Source organism: Montipora capricornis, chromosome 7, assembly GCF_036669925.1.
Source record: "Montipora capricornis isolate CH-2021 chromosome 7, ASM3666992v2, whole genome shotgun sequence".
NCBI classification, from domain to species: domain Eukaryota; kingdom Metazoa; phylum Cnidaria; class Anthozoa; order Scleractinia; family Acroporidae; genus Montipora; species Montipora capricornis.
In genome coordinates, this window is record NC_090889.1 from 38,721,527 (window position 1) to 38,739,430 (window position 17,904).

The 17,904-nt window shown below is 39.2% G+C and overlaps 3 protein-coding genes across 4 annotated transcripts in view; 1 reads left to right on the forward strand and 2 right to left on the reverse strand.

The window, feature by feature from the left end:
* The window catches only part of LOC138057163 (uncharacterized), a 17,436-nt gene extending 15,182 nt beyond the window's left edge, over nucleotides 1–2,254 (forward strand). Inside the window, exons 4-5 of one of the 2 annotated variants that reach the window (XR_011133605.1) lie at nucleotides 1,127–1,412; nucleotides 1,867–2,254. Coding sequence is in view for 1 of the 2 variants with exons in the window: in XM_068903225.1 (XP_068759326.1) it covers nucleotides 1,127–1,248 (122 nt within the window). In the remaining variant the exon portion in view is untranslated. Of the gene's footprint in view, nucleotides 1–1,126; nucleotides 1,741–1,866 lie in introns of those variants that run through there. The other variant, XM_068903225.1, reaches the window with a different exon arrangement.
* On the reverse strand, nucleotides 1,722–8,389 carry LOC138055921 (28S rRNA (cytosine-C(5))-methyltransferase-like). Its single transcript, XM_068901786.1, has 7 exons — nucleotides 8,291–8,389; nucleotides 7,741–7,801; nucleotides 5,942–6,000; nucleotides 5,039–5,228; nucleotides 4,209–4,333; nucleotides 2,500–2,615; nucleotides 1,722–1,860 (listed from the first exon to the last, which is right to left on the reverse strand). The coding sequence occupies exons 1-7, from the start codon at nucleotides 8,387–8,389 to the stop codon at nucleotides 1,722–1,724; spliced, it is 789 nt and encodes a 262-aa protein (XP_068757887.1).
* Nucleotides 8,390–14,034: 5,645 nt separating this feature from the next.
* On the reverse strand, nucleotides 14,035–17,358 carry LOC138057938 (SE-cephalotoxin-like). Its single transcript, XM_068903840.1, has one exon. The coding sequence runs from the start codon at nucleotides 17,356–17,358 to the stop codon at nucleotides 14,134–14,136; it is 3,225 nt and encodes a 1,074-aa protein (XP_068759941.1). The 3' UTR covers nucleotides 14,035–14,133.
* Between the last annotated feature and the right edge of the window lie 546 nt (nucleotides 17,359–17,904).

A 17,904-nucleotide genomic window follows, 5' to 3' on the forward strand; every position in this document is an offset into this window, starting at 1 on the left:
GGGAAACAAAGTGGGAATACATTGGCTCCATTCGCCTCTGCCCCATTCTTCTCTCAACAAATTCGGTTCGAAAATTGAAGGTTCTTGGTCCAGCGTAAGATAAGTGTCCGGGGGTGAACATTTCCATAGCCTGATTAATTTGAACCTGGCAAAGTTTCTATGGAAACTAAAGAGTCAAGTGTGTTGTAGCTAACAATTTAGTTCTGGTTGTCTTGGGAACGAATCTCCCTAAGTGAGATTTCACTTGGTTCCAAATTACGGCCACAAGAAGAGTGTTGCTGGTTTGCTTGCTTCAGTCAACTTTTATTTCGTTTGTTTTCGTACTTAACAATTTACTACAAAACAATGAAACTCATACCTCTTGATGAACATAGCATGTTGAATACACGACTCTCTTTACCAAAGGAAAGGCCGGACAACGCATGGTTCAAGACTGATAACTGAAACTTGGCGAGAGATTCAAGTCTCTTCTACGGAGGAAGCGAAAGAGAAAATCAAAATAATACAAAGAAACCATAACAAGAGATACATTTTCAAGAATACTGTGCAGAAAATATAGCAATTGCGTGGAGAAGCATGAAAAATGCAGGACTTTAACCAACTGAGCTATGAAGCCACCGATATTGGTTATTTGGGGGTTCAAATGTTCCCGTGTCGGAATAAATCAACGAACGAAATGATGTACATGTATGAAATGAATCATATATTGAACTGCAGATATGAAATCAAGTGAAGCTATGATCCTCGCAGTTACGAACGCAATTTTAGCAATTGCATACCTTCACTTGAATGCATATCCCAAGTTCATTATATCGTTCATTTCATATATCATTTCATTCGTTGACAATAGTAGTAATCAAAGATTCATGATCATAACGGAAAGCAAGAACAATAAATTGTGTGCAACCTGCTGGAAAACGAATCCCAAAAATGTAAGAAAATGAAAGAGAATGTAGCATCCCATTTTTAATCCAATCACTCAAATGAATGTAGCTTTGGCAAACAAAACTAATATTCGCTACATTACATTAGACACTCCATGGAAAACTCCTTTTTTTAGAATGCACATTTTCCAGAACATTCAGCCTTACTGACAAATAAAGCCGAGTATGTACCTTTTTTTCAGCTGTTTCTTGTTCCTCATCTACAAGTAAATCCATTCTGGTCGTGATACCAGACCCACTGCAAGATGGATCAACCACAATGCAGTCAACTTTGCTGTATCTCTCGTCAAAGGGATCAACCTGACACATTCCAAATTAAAGGATTTGACGAGAACATGGGCATACAGTGAATCAACTAACCGAGTTCGAGGTCCAAACTGTAAAATTGTGGACTGCTTCCCGCTTGGGCCATAAATCAACGTGAAAAACAAGGAACCGTAATTTTACAGTACCGACCGCGAAAACGAGGTTAGTAAGATGTTTATTATATCTCTGTGGTTATCTGTGGTAATCAGCCGCGAGGAAAAGGAAACTAGTTTTAATAGCCAATCACAGAGCACGTACTATCTGACAGATACAGTATAATAAAAATGGATTATTGTATTAAGATGGAATAATTTTGAAAACCTCACAATTAGCCTAAGGTTATATACCTTGACGTGGTCTTCTGTAGATATTACTTTTACTCAAAAGGGCTAAAACAAAGTTTATTCCTGGTATTGTCGTTGCCATGGTCAAGTGTTTTTAGACTTTAACTCCCTTCTAGAGAGAGTTCACTTAACAGAGAGACACTAACTTAATACCAACCTCCAGAAAACTACAGTTTGTCGTTGTAACACAGTCTACGCCAGCTGTTTTCATCAGCTTTTCCATTACTGATAGCCTTTTCTTGTCAGTGTCAAATCCAAATATTTTTCTGCAGGAAGGAAATGATGGTTGACAGAGCATTAAGAATACGAGCATCTGAAAAGAAGATTCATCTTAACTCCAATATACATGTAAAACAGATTAAAAGAAAAGAAGCTGTCAAGTTTCGGACAAGTTGATGGAAAGAGCAAAGGATATATATTTTGTAACGTTTCGCTAATGACACGGGAGTGCGTTCATTATGTATGATTCATGTTAACTGTAGAAGTATTTTAGGCGTGTTTGTTGGTCTGTTGAATCCCTCGGGGCTACTAGGCTATGTAAGAGCCAATTTAAGGCATCTCTTTCAACTTTGCTTTTAATTATTGTTTTTTCACTGCTATATTTTCCTTATGGTGATGATGTAAACGCTGGCTGTATCCTATATCATTCAATAAACGAGATGGCCGCCCCTGATGCTGTGTTTGTGTTTATTAAGATTAGCTACAAAATATTGTATAATCGTTTCACGGTGATTAGAGTATAGATAATAATTTTGAATGATAGTCAATGAAAAAAGGAAATAACTGTTAAATTTTGAAGACACTATTAAAGGCTGAGAAAGAGAGTGAGAGAATGAATTAGTCATGGGGTTCCCAAAAATAAGAAATATTAATAAATAATACTTAAATTGATTGACTGATCATACCCTTTATTGCTCATTATGCTTGCTACATGGCTACTTTTGTTCCCTGGGGCTGCGCAGGCATCGATCACATGAGAACCAGGGGGAGGTAGCAAGACGTGAGCTGGAATACAGCTGGCCTATACAGAAAATATTCAAAGAATGGTGAGATTTCAATACTCATTACCATCACTGGATGTGATCTTGTTGAAAGCAGGCGACAAGGGAATTTTGATCTTAAATTGTAGCTGGCAGAGAGAGTTACATGTATCATGTCATTGAAAATTAAAGGATGTACTGTAATGGGCTTCCTGCATAGAAAAAAATATTGACAAAGGAATTGAACAATAATACATTTTAGTATAAATACACAGGTGATTACACAAAATACATTATATGTGTGTGGCAGACATACTGTACCTGTATGCTGTAGTGATCTTAAAATGGGAAGTTCTAAAGCATCCGTTTAGGATATACCACGGCAAATAGTGGCTAAATTCCCCTTCCGGATAGATCCCTGGGCATTGGAGAGACAGACGAGGAGAACGACATAAACGCCTGATGCATAACCAATGAAACTGCAACCTACCGGTAATTTAATTTTTAAATGATGTACAATGCTGGTGGCGGACTTTTCTCTAATTAAATTTGCCTCCGAAAAACACTAATTGTCTTATTGAAGATTTAAAATGTATTACACAACGCATGTTTGTTTATGAACATTGTTTTGCCTTTCAAAAACATTTTATGACTATAATAATGAGTGGGTTCATTCCATCGGTCCAAATTTTGGACGGATGCATGGTCTTGTAACACGGCATTGCTCGTTTGTGGTAGAATATATTCGGTTGAGTTTTGTTTTTCTATTTTTGAGCTTTAAGCTGGTGTTCATTTATGTTCTTAAGGGCCATCAGTACAAACGAGATCTGAAAAGTGGTCATCACACAAGAACTGTTTAGTGTGTGTGGCTTTGCTCTAAAAGTAAAAAGAAAGAAAGTTCTAAAGAAAGGCACACGGAAAAACCCAGCAGCACGAGGGAATTAATTTCCCTTGAATGTTGATACTAAAATTAACGTATCCGAATCTACAGCACAATGCAGCTGGGAGATCTGCCATGAAAACTAGGGTAGCTGAAAACGTTTTTCATATGAAATCATTGGATTTTTGCATCGTCTTGTGAGAGTACCGGCACTTCAGTCTGCAAAACAATATTATTTTGGGATTTTGTAAATAACCTACTGTAGACTTTCGTTTAAAGTGCCTATCACCTCAAATCACATTTCAACTTTATTAATTATCCGAAATCATCCTAAATACATTGTGTTGTTTTGGGAACCTTTTGATTGAAATTTCGCTATTTTATTGGCTTTCAAAGATGGGAAAAGTGGTCATTCTTGAACAAATAACCGAGCAATGAAGCAGAATGCGTTCAATACCAGGTTGACATCACAAATTAATTTGCATCGCTGTTTTCAAAGAACTTTCTGAATGCAAAGCAGTTTTCGGCCCACAAAAAGTTTTACATTTAATCATCATCACCTACACTGTACATGTTGTTAACCTTTTCATCCCTGAAGCAACATTCATTGACGAATAAAATCGTCTGGTTTTAGACAGAGTAAAATCTGTAAGTGCCACTCTTCAGTCAGGGAAAGGGTTAAAGGGTTTTTGAGTGGAGCTAGACCTTGCTAAGAAAAAGGTGGAGAGGTTTGTCAATGGAATTGAGAACTTACCTGCATGACAAAAGATGCTACATTGGTTTGATTAGCTTGCTCATAACCATTTTCTTTGAAATGTTGGATTACCTGTTCCATGGAGTTCTTTATTGTGTTAACTCTGACATAACGTGGGATCAAATCTACGTGAAACATCACAAGAAATTTAGTATATATGTAATCATAAATCGCTGTTTATAACATGTGAATGTAATACATGTGAAAGCAAAGCTTACTCTGTTCATGAACACTCCACAAAAATTAATATTTCTCTCTGAGTAAAAGAAATACCCATTATGGAGTTAAAGAGAAGAACACAAGGAAACAAGTTTTGAATGTTCACCTGCTATCATGTATTTTATAATAATTATGGTTGGGATCTGTCTTGAGTATCAAATTAAGTCATTTTTACCAAGTTTGAGGTTTAATTTATCCCTATGACACTAAGCTATCTATATGTATAAGGATTAAAACCAACATTTGTAATGAAAGAATTTGTGGGGATGTTTCAGCTGTTCACTCCCACTGCCATGGAATGAAAACTGACCAAAGTTGGTTCACTTGCAAGGGGATATAGTTTTTGAGTGGAAATAAAAGTTGTTAACCCAGCCACTCCTAAACCACCCTGGACATACCCCACTGACGAGTAAAATCGTCTGGTGTTAGACAGAGTAAAATCTATTGAGTCCCACTCCTTGGGGTCAATGGGTTAAAATCATGTAATCTAGACAATTTGTAAACTAGATGAAATCTAATGTCACTTTGTGAACAGTGGCTGCACAAGACTAATTCAATCAAAATAACTTCCTTGCTGCGTAAAACAAAAATTATCATATTTTTGTGCATACCTTTGTCTAAGATCTGCTTGGGTAAGAGGTCCTCATTCTTATAAACCTTGGCTTTGATCTTCAAACGAGCCAAACATGACTGCAGTGCAGACTTGTGTTTGGTGACGCTGTGCTTCAAGTCTCTACCACACTGAATCCCTTGACCAAACAGGAAGTCATACACTAACACAAGGGCATGATTATGCCTGAGCTTCACAGCAAAAAGAAAAAACAGTACTTCAGTTACATCAATATGAGTAATTTTTTTCATAAAATCTTGATATGAAACAAGTCGTCTGTACTGTACATATGTAAAAACAATGTGCAAATTAACCACCATGCCTTAGTGCTATGACATAAATAATAATAAGAATTATTATTAAAATGTTATTAAATGTTCGACCTCAGATACTGCATTTCTAGCTTTCTGATTGGTTCACACAATCTCCATTATAAACTCATAATTTCACATATACCATATGACCTAATATCGAAACTGATTGTGTTAAGTAAACTGATTGACTTTAATTTCCAAGTGTCCAAGCATTCAGAATTTGATGAAAATTTAATAAAACAATATAATTATTCCATTGGCACTTGTTGGATATGAGACTGGTTAATGGTTACTGGGCACTATGCGCCTTGTTTGCTATAATTTAACCATCTGATATCCAACATGCAATCATGGAATAATTTATTTGTTAATTATTTCTTAGGCAGTAAAAGTTTCCTAGTTATCTTATCAAAGGCAGGCTAGTTAGCAATGGTATTATGAAACCTATTCTAACACAATTATTGCACAAGTAAAATTCAAGTTACGTTTATGGCTTTCTTTCAACTAACCATTGTATGCTGTAAATACCACTACAAACCACTACCACTTACATTGAGCTTTTTGCTACTTTTGGAAGTCAAAATAGTTACCTTTTTCTCTAGCTTCAAAAGCTTTGTTTGCTCAAAGATTTCCTCCAGAATTGCTTTGTCTAAGAGAAAGAAATGAGTAAGCAAAGAACATTTTTTTTTGTTATTATGGCAAAATGATTTTATAATATTAATATCATACTCTAAAATATTAATATCATTAACTCTAGCACTCCAGTAAAGATGCAGGGGAATGACTACAGAATACCTTGCCACCATTTTTTTAGTATTATTTTCGGCAGTATTATTTGATGGAATCAGAATACGACAGATGTCATCCTCATTCAATCACAAACAAATAAGTACCTGCCAAAGGGCATTCTGCAGTTGAACAAAGATTTATCTGTTTTGAGGGTATCAATTCTCCTAGGTAAATGCCAGGCCTTGGACGTTTGAAAGGTGCATAGCTCTGTTAACCAAATCATCAAATATCCACATGTTTTCCCGTAGTAAGGTTGACAGAATTCACACTATCAATCTTTCGGCGGCACTGTTTAAAACATGACATTACAAGCCTTAAGTTCTGTCTACACCTTTATGAAAGAATCAAAAGTGTCCAAAGTTTGCCCCCCTTTTCATGAAGCGAATATCCATTTTAGCCTACCCTCCCTCCCCATAACACAAAAACACATAATGTTTAAGATGGATGGAGCAAAGTCTGTGACTAGAAAATTGAATTACCCTGTGTGGATGGCACAGTCTACCCAGGGACAGCTTTAAGCTTAGTCCTTGGCTTACACCTTATGTCATGGAGGCCATGTTGGTGTACTGAACAAATTACAGAGAAAAAAAAAAAAAAAAGAAGAAGAAAAGCACTACTGTTTGGACAACAAAGCTTGGTCACGAAGTCATGCTCATTAGTCACGCAATCTTCTCCTGAAGGAACGTATGCTTCGCCCATTGGTACCTAACACACTTGAAAATAGTCAATCCACGTGCAATGTTCGACAAAGAACAACTGCCAGGGTCAAACAACGATTAGTTGTGTAGGCGGTTCCACGGACCGCTTATGCAAGACGCCAGTATGGTGACTAGAGATTTTGGAGATGGTCAGGCGACACGCCCTAAGAAGACAACTGTCAACTAATGTGATTTAATACGCCAGGGATGGAGATCCAAAAGCTTGGTCTCGTTGAGCCAGAAATGGTTTTCAGCAATAATTGTTCCAAAACGTTTTGAAAATCATTTGTGTCGGCGTCCTCTTCTCTGTTGTTTCATTTGATTTTGGCAGTGCGGACAAAACCATTTTCCCTTCGGAGCGCCTGTTAATCCAACACAGCCATAATGGAACCATTCTATAGGACACTGAAAAAGACCAGAACGCAAAGTTAGCGTTCAAATTGCTGTCAAGATTTAAACAAAGAATGTCACAGAGCGGAAAATTAAGGAGAGGCGTTGATTGAAATTCATGAACTTAAAAAGGTTGGCTACTCAATGTTCTTAAAAGTGGTCTCCCTTTGTCTTTGGACTACATACACGAAATGTGACAGTGCGACAATGCTTTATAACGCTTTAGGGCAACGTGAACGTGTTCATACTGAGAATAAGTGGACATCGCGTACTATCCGCGTCTCCCTTTCTATAACCTTTATTTTCCCTTGATTTTGGCTTCTCCGTCATGAGATGAAACGAATCGTTCCTTGTTTCTTGTCTAAATAGAATTCTTTGGAAAAGGAATTAAAAACTAGGTTTGAACGACAAATTGTTCACACCAACGATGACCTTGAAAATTCTGAGTATATTCTATCACTTCCACCCCTCGCCACTTGTCTGAATAATGACAACAAAATGGTGCCTCTTACTTCCAAAAAAATATTCATTTACCTCTGGTTTATTGCATCCAACCATTTCAGCATAAGATAGCTAAAAAGCAAATCAAGACAAACCAATGTTAGTACTTACACAAAACTCATCGTCATCAAACTTTATCACGGAATCTTTTTCACCAAACAGGGATTTTCCAAGGAGCCATGTATTTCCACTTAGGGATAGAATAACCTAATAAATACCGAACACTATGCAAAAAAAAACTTTTAACTATCCATAACTTATCCTATAAGTCCAATCGATTATCAAAACCAGTGGCCTGCTTAGCCTCGACGACTAACGGATTGCTCCATGTGGCAGTGTCCCCATAATTTCTCTTATTTTGAAGGCACTGATGTACATTGTTTTGAATTAGGTTCCTAAATAAAAGTAACACAGGTGCTGCAGCGGGTACCACATTGTGAAATAAGTTACACATATTACTGATATTAAAGAGGAACTCGATTCTACTTTCCGCAATGTTATTGGCCTTTTACTTCGTGTAACGAAGGAAAAACAAGACGAACAAAACCCAATGAACACTACCAAGCCAATATACAATGACTCCCAAGTAACGGTTACGCTATTACATCCATTAGGTTGGTATTCCTGTAGGATTACACGAGTTTCAGCTCTCAGCATCATCGCACTAGGGGTTTAGAAGTCGAGGTTTTTAGTGCGCACGCTCGTCTTCCAATTAACGGTTGCCATTAACCATTTTTGTTGCGTGCCTTCTTTTAGACACTAACGGTACCCAGACTAACTCGGACAAATGTTGCAAGCAATCTTATTATAGCTATGTCGTCAATTTTAGGCCGGGGCTTTTTCCGGCAAAGAGCATGAGCAGGAGCAACATTCACAGTTATATGAACTTGTACTGTAGTTGATTAGTGTCCTCTGTCCTACCAAAAGGTGCAAAGTTTCTAATGTTCAAGTCCGCTAACAATGCTTGTGCTTCCGCTAGTAAAACTAGCCCCATCCCCAACAGCTCCCATTCTATCCCTGAACCTAATCGAACAGCAAGGGGACACCTTGTGACGGCTATGCAAACAAACATAAATCAATTTATGCTGACATATCGGACATGTATGCACTGGACTGATAAACCCAATCGAGACAGCAGCGGCTGCCACTGCACCTTCATGTTCGGCCACCTGGACGGAAGCTACAGCTGTAACTTGAGTTGGGCTTTTATTTGTACGGAAACACAATAGGAAAATACAGAGTAAATAAAAATACCATGGCAGTCATGAGAGCGGCTAAAGCAGTGGCAAAGGGATAAAGCAAACAAAGAGAAAAAAGAAACCGGGTTTAATTAAACAGCATTGAAAGGCCGATTGTTCTACACATTGCTTTATTAATGATCACAAAGCCGTCTTGGAGCTGGCCGATTGTTAGTCCCATTCTAATTTCGCGTGCGGAGAGGTCAGAGTAGGACGGGGATTAGATAGTTTACACGACTTTCGTACGTTCTCATCCAAGGGGCTTCAATAACATTTGAAGTTTGACTGTGGGTGGTTTGCCTTGAGGAATCGATTGTTGTGATCGTCAAAATGAATTTGAATCTTAAGGTTGAAAAAATTTGCCAACATTTTTTTCAATCAGGGAAACAGATCGGAAAATCAATCGCGATAATCACACAGAAGTAGTGGCGAACTTCATCGAGTGTCACCGATCATCGCTTGTTGAGGCCCTAAGTGAAGTACATGTAGTCGACCCTTTTTGTCAGCTGACGGTGGTTTTAGGTGGTTTTCACGTGACGTCATCGCCGCCATGTTGGTGGACGAAAACAAAAGATCTCTCATTTGCTCCTTTTGTTCGTCCATCAGCAAATGTACATTACATCATTGTTATCTGCTTCTCTAACCAACCATAACCCTGACCATAACCATAACCTTGAAGTCCCGTAGAAGCCTACAGTGGGTTTTTCTACAACCCAGTAGTCCGAGTAACAAACATCACTGAACCAATGCAGAAATCTGAAGAGATTTAAATGCCACAGTATTTATTAGTACAGGAGAGCTAGCTTGTACAGGCGACTGTACAATTCTCAATATTTGATTTCGCAAAAAAAATATATATATAAAATAAAGAAATAAATGACGATGATGATAATGATGATAGTAGCGGTGGTTATTATTATTATTATTATTATTATTATTATTATTATTATACATGTAATGACAATGAACCACAAGCGATAAAATTTTCTATTACAATAAATGTCATGTTTGCGAGACTTAAGGACGTTCGCGTTAAAATGTTCCTACGGTGATATTGTCTTCGTTTCTTGCCTAGAGTTAGGTCATAAAGTACTTACTCCAAAAATGAAAAAAAGATTGGGGGTCACCGACTTTGTTTCGGAGAAAATGGCAATCGGTCATAATAGCGAGATGTAGCCTCAACTGCTCATTCATCGAAAATCATAAAAATAAACTGTTAGAATGAAGATTTCCGTGCATAGGTTTTTAGGAGTGAGATTTCAGATAATTGCATGCCGCTAGGGATGTCGCAAACAGTAGAGTTCATCTTCGACGCTCTATCCGTTGCAACCACTACCGGAATTCGATGGCACGAGGAAAGAAAATGTTAAAAAAAGATAACTTCTTATGGAGGGAATTTTTTCATTTCATCATATTTTGTAGATAGTAACTAAAGTAATCCATGTGATTTTGCAAAGCTCTTGGAAAATTTCGATTGTCACGTTTTTGCGTGAACTGTCGGGGAAGGACTGGGACCCAAGAGAGGATCGATCGTTGAAGGGATGACAGGTTTTTACCCCCTCCCCCTCCCCCCCCCCCCCCACCCAAAAAAAAAAAACTTTGTCCAGCATAGCAACGAAGTTTTTAGCAGACGTCATCTTTATTTGGTTAGTGTTTTGTATAATATCTCTCTATTGCCGTCATGCTCGTCTTCTGTAGTGTGGTTTTTGTGAAATTTAATTGATGGTTGTTTCCACGCAGGTCCGCACTATTCAAGAAGCGAGGAACAAATACTGCTCTATTTTCACGAAAGTAAAGGAAAATTTTAAACTTTCGTAGGGTAATAAAAACACTTTAAAAAGACAGCCCCATTAAATTTACGCAACGGTTCGTCCCCGAGTTTTCCAAACTTTCAGCCACTACTCGATCAGCAGCTACCTTTTCCAGATGATGGTTTCATGATGATTCGGAAATAAGTGTGCCATGTTATTTTAACTAATTCTTGAAAAATATTTATGAAAGTCAAGTAGACTAGTGCACGACCATAGTTAATCGAGGGACTGGTTATGAAACCTTAGAACTTTCAAAAGCGAGAACCATGTTGTTGCAATCGATGTTGAATTGACCGTGACCCTGCACAATCTTTGTCTTCGCTTCGAACGGGTTCGCAAATTAGTTGCGCATAATTTAATCGAAGGATTTGATTGGTTATCTTCTCGAAAAAAGGCGTGTTTTTATGTAGGGTCAAGGCCAAAGAAAAGGACAAAAACATGAAACAAAGGAACTTGTCCAGTTTCATAACCATCTCCATGCATTAACTATGCCACGACTGATGAAACAACGCGAATATCAGTCCTGCAGTAGTCTACTTGACTTCATAAATATTTTTTAATCAATTTTGACTAATCACGATCTTCTCTGATCCAACACTGTGCAAAACTTATCGCCCACGGTTTCTGCAAAGGTTCAAAAATGCTCGAAGTAATGTGTGACATATTACAGTTGCGTTACCTGTGCAGTAACGTTACGCACAAACATTTAGTGCGAACGTCCTTAACATAGCCTAAGTGGCCGACTACGCCAAAATGTGAAGGAAATTAAGAGAAGACGAGTTAAAAGCAACCGTACCGCATGCCACGAAGCTAATATTTTGAGGCTCCTCGCAGCCTGTTTAGCAGGTGTACACAGGCATTGGGAGTGAATGTTTCCTCCACATCCTCAATTCTGCTCCCCCGTTTACACCTCCTAAGCAAGCTATGCTCCTGGCAGTTTAATGATATCTGCAGATGTGTGGTTGGAACCAAACGCTGCAGGAGGCATAAAAAAGCTCATGATGTTGTAAGTTTTATAACTTGCTTAAGCTTTCTCCTTTCAAAACCAAAATATTTCGGTGTCAGTGGTTTAGAGTTTCAGCAGGAACACATGGAAAATGAAAACTCTTAAAAACGTTCTCAAAAGTGGGATCCTTCGACGATGTATGAGTTTTGAAACGCATCAACGTACCTGAAAGAAAATGAAAACGTTTGAGATATATAAAAAGAGAAGTTTTAAAAGCGCTTTTGTGTGGACAGGGCCTAAGGCTGCTCGATTATGATGCCATCTGGTCTCTTTTTTCTAGGCGTGGCCCTATCCTACCCTTAAAATAACAAAATAAAATAAATAAATAAAAAAAACAGTCAACAGAGAAACCTTTGGCTCCTTCCTACCCTAGCTGTCGTCTTCCTACATAAGGTATTTTCAGCATTTCGCCATTAGTACATCGGGAGACAATGAACTTCGCCAGTCATCTATTGTGGTCAACGAGTTTATTACTGATCATTCGATTCAGTTAACCGTTCTTAACGTCAACTCCGGTCAAATCCAATTACACATAATAGCCCATTTCCGAGTTGCTGCATGTCTCAGCTTCAAAACGAGTCCTGGTGCACAACTATTCAAATGTAAGTAAGTTGCGTATTCTTATGCAAATCAAACTCATTTCCCTTTCAATAGTTGAGCACCAAGACTCACTTCGAAACCGAGACTAACAGCAACTCGGAAATGGCCCATTGCTTGCACATGTCATCATCAATAGAACATGTGTTTTGCATGATGACGCCAGTTGACTACAACTACCAGAATCCTTCGGGTCTTGTTTTTCTCGTGCTAATTACAGCTATTGTTATTTTTACCCTGCTGGAAATACAAAATTAAACGAGAAAGAAAAACAAACTGATTTCTGGTAGTTGTAGTCAAATGACGCTATATTGAAAGTTGCCTATTACAGATAATTTAATATATCACTTTATATACCTACATCCTACCTAGTAAACACAATAGGTTTCCAGATAATCATGCAGCAAAGTCATTGGCATTATCCCATGTTTAGGGTCTTTCTGCATGTACCGGAAAGCATTGTATTTTTGGTCACTTGGGACTAGTTTTTACTTGGAGTTGTTTTGTTTTCTGTCTTTTGTTTTTTTTTCTTTTACGTAATCTGTGCTCCGGTACCTGCAAAAGGAACCCATGTTTACTAAACTTAAGAAAATCACCAAATTAATGAGTCACAATCCTGTTGGGGGACAGATTTTGAATTGAGAATTCGAGCTGTCTATTTTTTCTCGCTGGACTGCTTTGCAGTAACAGTAGAAATTAAAGCGCAAGAAACCACGGTCAGAGGTTGTGCAACCCGATGCAAAGAATGCGGGATGTTTGCACCACTGGTAAGGAGCGAGGCCTCTTCATTCAAGCTGATATCACTACGCTATTCGAAAACAGCTCGTTCCACATTTTATGTTAGTCTTTAAACAAACAGTAAAAAAAAAAAATGTTAATAAAACTAAGGCAACTAAGTGGCTCTAAGTTGGTCTATCCTAAACCCAAACTAACTAATAAATTCCAAAAACGCTTATTTTGGCTTTTAAATTTCCTGGTCGCCACCATCTTGAATAATTGTGACGTAACTTGGTTGCCCTATTGTTCTGATACAAAGAGCGATTGTTCTGGAACAATAGGGCAACCAAGTTACGTCACAATTATTCAAGATGGCGGCGCCCGGGAAATTTGAAAGCCAAAATAAGCGTTTTTTGGAATTTATTTTTCTCGAATACAAACGCTTTCATTGGAAAAAGATTGAGCAATTCCAATTGTAAACATGTTCTGTGGTTTAAAGTTATTTTGTTGTTTTAGTGGAGGTTCCCTTTAAATGGAAAAAATTGAAGGGCGATTTAGACGCTAAGGTGTCGTTTTGTACCTTCCACGTGTGCACATGCAACTCTCCTCTTTCAACATTGCCTGAGCCTACGATTTTCGAGGGGTTTTGAAAAGGTGTTTCAAAATCCCACGACATTTCAGAAGGCGTGCTCGACGAGCTGCACGTTACATTTTCACAAGACGTCAGTTGTATCGTTGTTTGTAATTTGGGTCCGAGTTTGATTTCAATTTGTAATGCACATGTGAAAAACGCTGTGCTTAGAATTTGTGTAATAAAAATGCTTCTTAGCTTATTTATTATCGCAGGCTTCTTGTCTAAGCCTTTCGCCTTCAACAATGTTCGTACCGCCTAAATCGGCTAAATCATGATAAATATGAATATGATGATATGATAGAGAAAACGGAATGTTTCAAAATGTTTGCAAAAGAAAAAAAAAAAAAAAAAAAAAACGAATCACACTAGCAGCTCTAAATGTCCTGTCGTCTACGTGACCTCTAACGGGCAAAAATGTTCCAGCTTTCACTTCTGCATCTTCTGTCATATTTGGTGATGTAAATGCCAGGACAGGTTCGGGTTCTGATGTCCTTGTTGTCTTGGCTCAGCCAATACCCTATCCGGCTTCGCTTTATGGAGTATTGTATGAAGACGTTGTCATCCTTCTGTATTGGCTTTCCTCGACAACCCAATCTTGTATCGCTAGAACACCTGCCCTCACGTTCGGGTGAATAAATCCAAAATCTTTCTCCGCGACAGTACTTTGTATCTCTGGAATCCCACCTTCCGTAACCGGGACAGCTCCTTGTCGGACAAACACCCCCACTGCCCCAGCAACTCAGCCAGTGGCCCGCACCGTAATAAAGTGCGATTGAGTCACCGTATCTGACAGGTTCCCCAGGACGGTAATGTGTCAAGTACAGATTGAATGTTTCACTGCTGCACGATCTCCAATCGCTGCCCGTCATTTGACTACCAGGACAGCCTCGAAGTTTGCAACGATCAACACCACAGTTTACAGTGCAATAACAGCTCAACCATTGATTTCTTCTGGCCTTGCTTCTTAATGCTATCAGGTCACCCGAGCGAATGAAGTTTGGACATCGAGACCTGCTTTCGTCATCGTTGTTCCGGCAATCATTATTTCCATCACAGAGCAAACTTTTCTGTATGCATCTTCCATTGGAACATTTGAACTTCCCGTACTGAGCAGAGCAGCAGTCTTGGGTCTCGCATTTTGCAGTTTGGTAATTTGATCCACCCTGGTCTCTTCTGCAGCTATTGACATTGCTTGTTCCTAAGCAACGTCTGTAACGGAGCTTAACTCCTCCACCGCAGGTCTTGGAACAACGACCCCAGGCACCAAAATTTCCCCAACGGTATTTACATTTTGGTTGAGAGTCCCATTTCAAGATATTGCCAATCCTCTTGCAAGTAATTTGGCTCGGAGTCGAGCGCCTCTGCTTGTCGCACCTTAAAGTTACAGTCATGCCTTCGAAGGTCAACTCGTCCTTGCAGGAAACACTCGTACCATCAACACTAACAGGACCACAGCTGTATCTCTTCCAGTATTGGTTGTATTTCTGCTGTCGACCTTTGAAGATGTTGTGAATGTACTCTGCTTCTTTCTTGTACTTTTTGCGGAGGTTTTCTGTTTTTCCTTTCGTTTCAAGCAACCACTTTTGATGTAGTAACAGCGCCTCTCCAAGTGCCTGGTCCAAGTAGGCTAAGCTGTTCCTGAAACTCTTGATATCTTCATTGTACTTTGCCGAGCAACCACCTCCATTGTGACTTAGGTATTCTCGCTTGTACGAATTATAGACGTCATTTCCAGGGGTGTCTAAAGTGCCTTGACCAAGAATCATCTTTTTCAATCTGTTCTGTAGCTTATAGGTTGAGACTGTCTGCAAATAGTTATCGATTTTTCGGCCAAACTGATCAAAAGTCATCTCGTTCTTCTGCAGCTTTGCATAGAGATCGGCTATATCTTCGACGTTGTAAATGATTTGAGAATGCTTGATGATGTTATTCGTATGAGCAAAGGAGGCCTTGATCTTCTGCAAAACTATGTTTAACTTCTTGGACAGTGACCTTATGGAGAAGAACACGTCGACAGTGGTAGGAACGTAATTTACAACTTTGAAAGTCTTTCTTAATTCCGCGATCAGCGTTTCGATGGTTTCGTCAAAGTCTAAGCGTTTTTCACACGATTCTCCTTCGTAGTTCGTCTCACAGATACATCGGTGAGTTTTCGTAAATGGTATTTGCCTACACTGACCGTGACTACTGCAGCTGTCTGACTGACATATGTCGTTGATAGTGTTGACTGCTGATGCAATAAACGCCCAACTTCGGACTTCCGTTTTCACATGCTTGGTACAGTAGGTACAGTGGCGGCATCTGGAGCACTGTTGTTTAATATTGGCAACCCGTTCGAGCGTCGAGCTTCCGCATCTCTTCTTGGACAGAATGTTATCAGCAGCGTAGATATAGTCGGAATTGCACCCGTCGCATTTTTTGAAAACCAGTAAGGTCTTGGCTTGTGTAATGTCAATGCAGTTTGCAGACGACTTTGTGTCCTCGTGGACCACAAAATACGCCTTAACTTTCTTGGGATCCGACCGGTCTTCTAAGCGAAAGTATGTATTGCCTCTGAACTCAAGACCACGAATCCTTGGACGGTCATTCTTGACTGCTGCAACAGCCCATGTGTACCAAGGGTACTTCACTTTAAGTTCATTAAAGATGGCTTGAACTATGCTCTCCTGTGCAGATCCCCTCATATTCTTCAAAATCTTCTTGGCATCCGTCTTAGCGTGGTTCAGAGAGCTTCTTCTGCAGTGCCAGACTCGATCGTCAAAGGCTCGACGAATTCTGAAAAAGTAACTTTGGATGTCTTTGAAACTGTTCTTGGCTCTGCTTTGGTAACCCTTGAAATAATAGTAGGTCATTTTCTGCTGGGCAGCGCTGGTCATTATGTTTTTGACGAGGATCATTAATTCTGACAGCTTCGTTATGTCGCAGCCAAATTGAGCAATAAATAGGTCGAAGATGTTTCGTTGGGTAATAGCGTTTGGGAGGGCTGCCATTCTGTAGAGGTTCAGAAGGTTGCCATCCAAGTTGTTGTTTTCGTAGTATTTAACGTATTCTTCGGCGAGCTTTACTTGGTCTATTCTTCGTATTTTAGTCCCCATTAGCTTGCGGATGCCGGCTAGTTTCTTGGCTCCATTCCTCGATTTATACTCCCATTTGATCCAGGCAGACAAGAAAGTGTTGAAAGCAGTATTCACCCTGATAGATTTCTCTATCTCGTCGAGTTTCTCGTCCAGACGATCGAGCTTGTTATTGATTTCGTTGAAGCGTTTGTTTATCAAGCCTGTGATAACATCGAGCTCACTTGGCATGAAGAAGGTAAAGACAAAACTTGCAATAGCAGATGCAGCCTGCACTGCTTTGAGAGCTTTGCCAACTTTGGAACCGATCTTGGCTAATTTCGTCTGCCTCTCCAATAGTTTAGCACTTTTCGTTTGAGCCGAAACCTTCTGCAACTCTTTGATGGCCTTTTCTTGAGCTGTATAATCTTCGTTAATTGAATTCAGTACAAACTGAGCTGTTTCGAGAGCCGTAGTTACCTTGGCCTGCTCTCCAGGCTCCAACCCGGAACTTACTGAACAGAAAAACCATGAAACCCACAGAATTCCTGCTAACCAAACTACCTCCCTCATTCCTCTGGCGAGAACAAATCCTGCGTCAATTATACTGCAAAGAAATAAAAAAGAAATTAAAACACGTTTCAATACATCGCAGCAAAATTCATCTTTCCTGGAGAAAGGGCAAATTTGGCGAAGATCAATTATGAGAAACGACTTATCACAAGAATGGTTTTCGTCTAAAAAAATACCGGAAACAAGAGGTTGACGAGACTGACCGAACTCCGATAAGAGCACACTAAGAGGGTGCGTCTCTTGCTCAGTAAAATAGCCGTAATCCGGAGGAAAGACTTGAGCGGAAACAACAGCAAAAACGTTCTATTTGCAGGATCGTTCTAGCCAGGGAAGTCGGTCATTAAAATAATAAGAGTTCCTTTTAGGACTGGAGTTTATATCAACTTGACCTTAAGAAAGAATTTTGTATTCAAGAGAACAATCGGGCCATCAGGATACCGTTTCATTTCATCCAGCGTGATGTTCGCACTGCTAGCGACAAATCCAAGAATCGAAACAGGTTGGCCCAAATACCTGCTGTATAGGAGGTGTCCGTAAGATGATTTC